General features: G+C 46.3%; 1 protein-coding gene across 1 annotated transcript; it reads left to right on the forward strand.

Annotated features, from left to right (window-relative positions):
• Positions 1-395: 395 nt before the first annotated feature.
• On the forward strand, positions 396-7,174 carry atp5l (ATP synthase, H+ transporting, mitochondrial F0 complex, subunit g). Its single transcript, XM_080214756.1, has 3 exons — positions 396-529; positions 3,090-3,250; positions 6,996-7,174. The coding sequence occupies exons 1-3, from the start codon at positions 466-468 to the stop codon at positions 7,092-7,094; spliced, it is 324 nt and encodes a 107-aa protein (XP_080070882.1). The 5' UTR covers positions 396-465; the 3' UTR covers positions 7,095-7,174.
• Positions 7,175-7,574: the final 400 nt, after the last annotated feature.

Below are 7,574 nucleotides of genomic sequence, written 5' to 3' on the forward strand. Positions count from 1 at the left end.
CAAATAGCCTCCTCTGCAATGTGGCATTTTATAAAATAATACTTTCATTTTAACCTCTGAAGTAATAGTTACACAATCTTTTCAGCTTTGAAGAATTTGACCTGAATCCTTTTCACAATCAGGATTCAGAATTGTATTTAAAGCTATTTAAATTTATTTAGTTGTATTTAAAATCATTTAAATGTATGCATTTAGTACTAAATCATGTAAATTTATGGGATTGTATTGAAAGTTATTTAAATGTATGTAGTTATGCTGCTTTGTCAGGGAGTTGGGTTGAGGTTGTCCTTCTGGTTGAGGTGCTGCCTCTACCTGGCTCTCACTCACCTGCTCAGCCTCTGGGCTGTCTGTGCAGCTGCCTGACGAGCGGTGCCGCCGTCAAAGGACCCTGGCTGCAGTGGAGTTAGGCAGTGAGTTGGCCGCCTCTGCCTGCAGGGTCCTTGGCGGGGGTGACATTGGGGGAAGATGGCGGCGGCGGCGCGGCGGTTGGTGCAGAAAGTGGTGACCGGGGGCCCCAAGCTCGCCCTGGGTAACGGCCCGGGGAGCGGGAGGGGGATGCGCGGGCCGCGGGGGGAGCTGGGGTTGGTGAGGGAGGAACAGGCCGCTCCGGGCCCGGGCGGAGCCACAGCGGCAGAGCCGGGTCACCCCCCCATCTCACCCACCCCGATATCTGACACCCCCCACCCCTCTGTTTCTCTTTCCCCCCCCCACCCCACCCCTCTGTTTCTCTTCCCCCCCCCCCCACCCCTCTGTTTCTCTTTCCCCCCCTCCACCCACCCCTCTGTTTCTCTTTTCCCCCCCCCACCCCTCTGTTTCTCTTTCCCCCCCCCCACCCCTCTGTTTCTCTTTCCCCCCCCCCACCCCTCTGTTTCTCTTTCCCCCCCCCCACCCCTCTGTTTCTCTTTCCCCCCCCACCCCTCTGTTTCTCTTTCCCCCCCCCACCCCTCTGTTTCTCTTTCCCCCCCCCACCCCTCTGTTTCTTTTCCCCCCCCCCCACCCCTCTGTTTTTCTTCCCCCCCCCACCCCTCTGTTTTTCTTCCCCCCCCCCCACCCCTCTGTTTTTCTTCCCCCCCCCCCACCCCTCTGTTTTTCTTCCCCCCCCCCACCCCTCTGTTTCTCTTCCCCCCCCCCACCCCTCTGTTTCTCTTCCCCCCCCCCCACCCCTCTGTTTCTCTTCCCCCCCCCCCACCCCTCTGTTTCTCTTCCCCCCCCCCCCTCTGTTTCTCTTCCCCCCCCCCCCCCCTCTGTTTCTCTTCCCCCCCCCCCACCCCTCTGTTTCTCTTCCCCCCCCCCACCCCTCTGTTTCTCTTCCCCCCCCCCCACCCCTCTGTTTCTCTTCCCCCCCCCCCACCCCTCTGTTTCTCTTCCCCCCCCCCCACCCCTCTGTTTCTCTTCCCCCCCCCCCCACCCCTCTGTTTCTCTTCCCCCCCCCCCACCCCTCTGTTTCTCTTCCCCCCCCCCACCCCTCTGTTTCTCTTCCCCCCCCCCCACCCCTCTGTTTCTCTTCCCCCCCCCCCCCACCCCTCTGTTTCTCTTCCCCCCCCCCCCACCCCTCTGTTTCTCTTCCCCCCCCCCCCCACCCCTCTGTTTCTCTTCCCCCCCCCCCACCCCTCTGTTTCTCTTCCCCCCCCCCACCCCTCTGTTTCTCTTCCCCCCCCCCCCACCCCTCTGTTTCTCTTCCCCCCCCCCCCACCCCTCTGTTTCTCTTCCCCCCCCCCCACCCCTCTGTTTCTCTTCCCCCCCCCCACCCCTCTGTTTCTCTTCCCCCCCCCCACCCCTCTGTTTCTCTCCCCCCCCCCCCCACCCCTCTGTTTCTCTCTAAACTTATGAGGGCTATGTATAGGGTGAGTAGGGAGCAGCTGTCCCCTTTGGTTGAGGGGTCAGTCATAGGGATGTATAGTTTTAGGGTAAGGGGCAGCAGTTATATGTAGGATTTGAGGGAAAAGCAGTTCACTGAGGATGGTGGGGATCTGAAATGCACTGCCTGGGAAGGTAGTGGAGACTGGAAATTTTACAACCTTCAAAAAATATTTGGATGAGCACTTGAAATAGCATGACATTCAAGGATTTGGGACAAGTGCAGGAAAATGGGATTAGCGTGCCTTTAGCAGTGATTATTGTTGGTGCAGATTTAATGGGCCAAAGAGCCTTTTCTGCACTGCATTTAAAAAAATTTGCAAAGGTTTTCCCATCCTTAAAGGGTAAGGGAAAGATCTGGAGAAAGAGAGAGATTGCATTAAATAATTTGTGGACAAATACATCAGCATACACTGTAATATTCTGATGGTTGAGTAGCCTATTGCTTTACATAATTTAAGAGTAAACCATTGGTTGAAGTTAACAAGTTGTCTTTCAATGGACTTGTGCCCCAGTAAGCAGTGATGCCTTCATTCGGGGATATACAGCGTGTGATTGAATGCACTCACCTGATGGTATTGTGTGTCAGTAGTTGTTCATTATCAAGTGTGTTTTGGGATCTTTTGGGTCAGTCAACAGTAGCAAAATACTACATATTCTGGAAATCTGAAATAGAAACAAAAAATGCTGGAAGTACTCTGCTAGCATCTATGGAGAGAGAAACAGGGTCAATATTTCATAATGGCCATCCTTCTTCAAAGCTGGGCGGTTATCCTGAAGTGTTAACTCTCCACCTTCACAAATCATAGAACCCTAAATGCAGAAGGAAGCCATTCGGCCCATCAAATCTGCACTGACCACAATCCCGGGCTCTATCCCCATAACTCCATGCATTTACCCTAGCTAGTTCCCTTAACACTAAGGGGCAACTTAGCATGGCCAATCCACTTAACCTGCACATCTTTGGACTGTGGAAGGAAACTGGAGGAAACCCATTCAGACACGGGGAGAATGTGCAAGCTCCACACAGACAATGACCCAAATTAGGAATTGAACCCAGGTCCATTGCACTGTGAGGTAGCTGTGCTAACCACTGCCACCATGATGCCTTCACCTGCTGAGCGTTTCCAGCATTTTCTGTAGTAACCTGATATGAATGATGTTTATTTAAGAATTTGCATTTTTAACATTCCTGTTGTATGTATGTTTATGAATTCTGTTTTTTGTTGTAGCTGCTGTGAATTACTCTAAGCCGCGTCTGGCTACTTTCTGGAAATATGCTCGCGTGGAGCTGACTCCTCCAACTCCTGGCGAAATCCCATTGGCCGTCGAAAGCTTCAAGGGTCTTGTGGCATCATTTAGGGCTGGGCATTACAAACAAATAACTGTAAAGGTAATAAAAACAGAAAATACTGGAAATACTCAACTGCGGAAGGAATCTACAGTTGAGATTTTTTGTGGCCAGTGTGTGTATTTAATATAAAAGGCATGTTTTGTTGCAGTGACTGGACCTCATCCAGTTGGATAACACAAAATGGGTTCTGGAAAGCGTCCGTAACCTCCAGCAGTTCATTACCTTGTAGCCTTTTAACAGATGACTATTCTCTAATAAATATGGTACCATTCAGGAAAAAACTTCCTTGAGATTGACCATCAATAACTGCTTTGCGAAGTTAATTTACGGCCTTTAGAGCTTCAGAAAGCCACAGGAAATTAACCTTTGTTCTGCCTTTCTCTTTGTCATTTGGTTATAAAGTGGCCAATTTGAGGCGAGTCATAGAATCCCTACAGTGCAGAAGGATGCCATTTAGCTCATGAGAGAGCATTTTACCCTGCTCCCTCAATTGCCATAACCCCACACATTTACCATGGCTAATCCATCTAACCTCCATATCTTGGAACACTAAGGGGCGATTTAGCATCACCATCATCCACTCAACTGGCAACTTTGGACTGTGGGAGGAAACCCATGCAGACATGGGGAGAACATGCAAACCCCATATAGACAGTCACTCGAGGCTGAAATCAACCCAGCTCCATAGCATTGTGAGGCAACAGTGCTAACCACTGTGCCATCATGCCACTCCTGGCAATGAAGCCATAGTGATAATGGCACTGGACGAGTAATGCAGAGGCCCATGCTAATGTCCTGGGAACTTGGGTTCAAATCCCACCACAACAGCTGCTGGAATTGAAATGCAGTTAATAAAACCTGGAGCTGTTTTATTTGATTTATTTTATGACTTGATTTATTATAGTAACGTGCATTAGTACACAGCGAAAAGTATTGTTTCTTGCAAGCTATACGGACACAGGAAGCTTACCGTTCATAGGGAAGAAAAGGAGAGAATGCAGAATATAGTGTTATTGTCATAGCTAGGGTGTAGAGAAAGATCAACTTAAGAGGTAGGTCCATTCAAAAGTTTGATGGCAGCAGGAAAGAAGCTGTTTTTGAATCAGTTGGTCTGTGATTTCAGGCTTTTATATTTTTTTCCTGACCAAAAACGGTGGAAGTGTGCGTGTCTTGGGTGCATGCGGTCCTTGATTATGTTGACTGCTTTTCCAAGGCAGCAGGGAAGTGTAGACAGTGTCAGTGGATTGGGAGGCTGGTTTGAGTGATGGATTGAGCTTCATTCATGACCCTTTGTAGTTTCTTGTGGTCTTGAACAGAGCAGGAGCCATACCAAACTGTTATACAAGCTCTCTATGGTGCATCTGTAAAAGCTGGTGAGAGTCGCAGTGGACATGCCAAATCTCCTTAGTTTTCTGAGAAAGCGGTCTCAGTAATGATGACCATGGAGCTGTTATCAATTGTAAAAATCTATTTGGTTGACCAGTGTCCTTTAAGGAAGGAAATCTGTTCTTACCTGTTCTGCCCTGCATGTGACTCCAGAGCCGTAGCAATGTGACTGACTTAACTGCCCTCTGAATTGGCCTAGCAAACCACTAGGGCAATAAAGGATAGGAAACGAATGCTGACCTTGCCAGCAATGTTCCGATCCTGTGAAATAATACATTTTGTAAATATAGAATTAAATATTTTTTTTCTTGGAGCCAGCAAACTACATCTCATCCAGAAGTGAAAGGCAGTCTCCTCTCTCCTATCTTCCTGCCACTAGAGGTAGCCATGAGGCCACTAGAATAACCTCACATTTCAGCAGGTTCCTACTCCTGATAATCTGCTCAAGATAGAGAGGCCTGTCTGTTCTGGAGGTGTGTGAATAGAAGGGTTACTCTTCACTGGTGCTAATGTTAGCATATGAATGTACTTCCAATAGCTTGGGAGTTTTGTTTTGGCCCAAACTACAATATGATCTAAAGAAACTTGAATACTAACATTAAGAATTGCGAGCAACAGGTAGCTGAGCAAGTGAATATTTAGCATAGAAACAAATATAAATCTTGTATTAGAAACCAAACAGGCAACATTGGACGAGAGTGAAACAGTTAACATTCTGAATCTGATATGACTCTTCTTTGGAACTATGTGATGGGTTTTATGCTATTGCAGGGGAGGGGTAGATGGAATGCATTTCACCTCACTATGTTCATCTTGTTTGAGCTTTTGCTTTTAGAAAGTAATCTAATTCTTTATTCAGATTGTTGTCTTCAGTAGCCAGGTGCATTATTCAGTGTCAGACTTGGATATAACATTCCAACCCTTCATCGCTAGGTTATGCTGACCTCTACAGTGTAGCGGTAGCCAGGGCATAGCAGTTCCTCTTGGCTGGAGAGCGGGGGGCATCTGCCAGCATTCGTACTCCTGATTGTTGTTGAATGATCCCTATTGGAAAGTGTTGGGCAGGGGGAGTGGGTTGAATCCCCACCCAATAGGCAGCAAAAAGGCTTTATCAACTCCACGTCATCTTGCACAGACAGACTCCTGCTAGAAACTGGGCTACTGATGTCTCTAGAACATTTACCATTTAAAGTGACAGTGAGGCGAGGTAACTGATACCTCAATGTTCTTTGTACTCTGACCTCTGACTTTCCAGTTGCTACACGTGAGGATGTACAGAAAATTGCTTCAAAGTCTTAAGCAGTTAACTTAGTTGCATTTCAATAATTTTTCGGCAAATTAATGTATTCCAGGTAGAATGAATGAAGAGATGCCCTGTTTATGTGAAACGTAAATAAAACCTTTTGTGCAAACTAATGGAAATGGAAACCGAATTGTTTAATGTTTATGAAATGCAATCTCACAGCCCAGGCATTCTGATGTAAGCCTCTTTATTATTCAAAGCTGCCTGACTCCCATCGTTATTCTGACTGGTATCAATAGTTTTCCCCAAACTTGAGATTAACCTGAGAAAATTGCAGTGACATTCCTTTTCTTTGAGGAGATGATATTTTTCAGAGTTTGTAGTCTCTCATTGTTGTCTCTCTCATTCATATGTAAATAGACTGTGCCATCTGCTACTGCCGCCTGACTCTGCAGGTCCCAGAATGAGAACTGGTTAAATGAACTGTATAAATAGTGATATTTGGATCCCTCCTTGTGTAAGGCCATTGAAAAATGACAAATATAGGAGCGTTTGAGTAGGATTTTGAGGTTTCTTTCCTAAGCTGTTTGTTGATGCCAATGCTGTGTGAATAATCCAAACTGGTCTGATTTTCTCTTTCCTTTCCACCCTCCCATTTAATAATTGCATTATTCAATTAAATGTTTTCTAGGGAGGGAAATCTTGCTTTTGGTTTTTTTATACACACAGCTGTTTCCCCTGATTCTGGGATCTACACATTACTGAGAAGGGCCAGCTGGAGGATTCATTTGCATATGAATTGAGGCATTAACAATGGACAGCACAAAGTTTGAGAATTGCATTGAAATCTTTTAGGATGGTCTTGTGTTGGGAAGCACAGTCAATGAGAATCCTGTTCCAAATTGGGGTGAATTCTTTACTGTGGACAAATTTGGAGATCATCAGTGTTCAAGAAACTTGATACCCACTTGATGCAGCAATGTTGACCTAGACACTTATCCTCTGTGTTAAAGTCATGCCTTGTTGCACTCAAAACTCAATCCTTCCGGGTACCTGAAAGCTTCCTAAGTTTTCCTCACTTCAGCAGCCTTCAGGTTGGTAACTCTGTAATTCCTAATGACTGCCTCCAGTTTTACTTTGTCTTCTGTTTTGCAGGATGCTGTGAGGAATGCGCTTGTGGCCACAGAAGTTGCCATGTGGTTTTACATTGGTGAGGTCATTGGCCGAAGAAGTCTGATTGGATATAATGTCTGAACCTTAACGTGTGTTGGACCAGCATTCCATTGTAAATGAATAATATTTCAAACTAAATAAAGCCATTATTAGGAATTAGAGCACTCTGGCACTGCCTTTTATTTCATGCATTACACTTCAGCGAATCATTTTACGCGCGTCGAGATGAAGGATATCTGTTCCAAAATATGACTTAACTTCTGGAACCCACTGACTCAGATGAGACTCAGAAAAGTTTCACTTTATTCGCCTCTGGTTGTGCCTAAGCGCTAACTTAACTAATGGCCATGATGTGGCGATGCCGGCATTGGATTGGGGTAAGCATGGTAAGAAATCTCACAACATGGTAAAGTCCAACAGGTTTATTTGGTAGCATGAGCTTTTGGAGCGTTGCTCCTTCATTAGGTGAGTTATTTAACTAATGACAGCCAATACTGCACTGTTGTGAATCTTAAACCACCTTCGTTTGAGTTTGAGAGTTTGTGCTAAACTGCAAGTAAT

The sequence above is a fragment of the Carcharhinus amblyrhynchos genome, chromosome 29, assembly GCF_965287045.1.
Source record: "Carcharhinus amblyrhynchos chromosome 29, sCarAmb.v2.hapA, whole genome shotgun sequence".
Taxonomy (NCBI): Eukaryota; Metazoa; Chordata; class Chondrichthyes; order Carcharhiniformes; family Carcharhinidae; genus Carcharhinus; species Carcharhinus amblyrhynchos.

Coding starts and splice junctions, on each gene's coding strand:
- atp5l (XM_080214756.1), top strand. CDS start 466: ATGGCGGCGGCGGCGCGGCGGTTGGTGCAGAAAGTGGTGACCGGGGGC. Junction 530..3,089: donor GGGCCCCAAGCTCGCCCTGG/GTAACGGCCCGG, acceptor TTTTTGTTGTAG/CTGCTGTGAATTACTCTAAG. Junction 3,251..6,995: donor ACAAACAAATAACTGTAAAG/GTAATAAAAACA, acceptor TCTGTTTTGCAG/GATGCTGTGAGGAATGCGCT.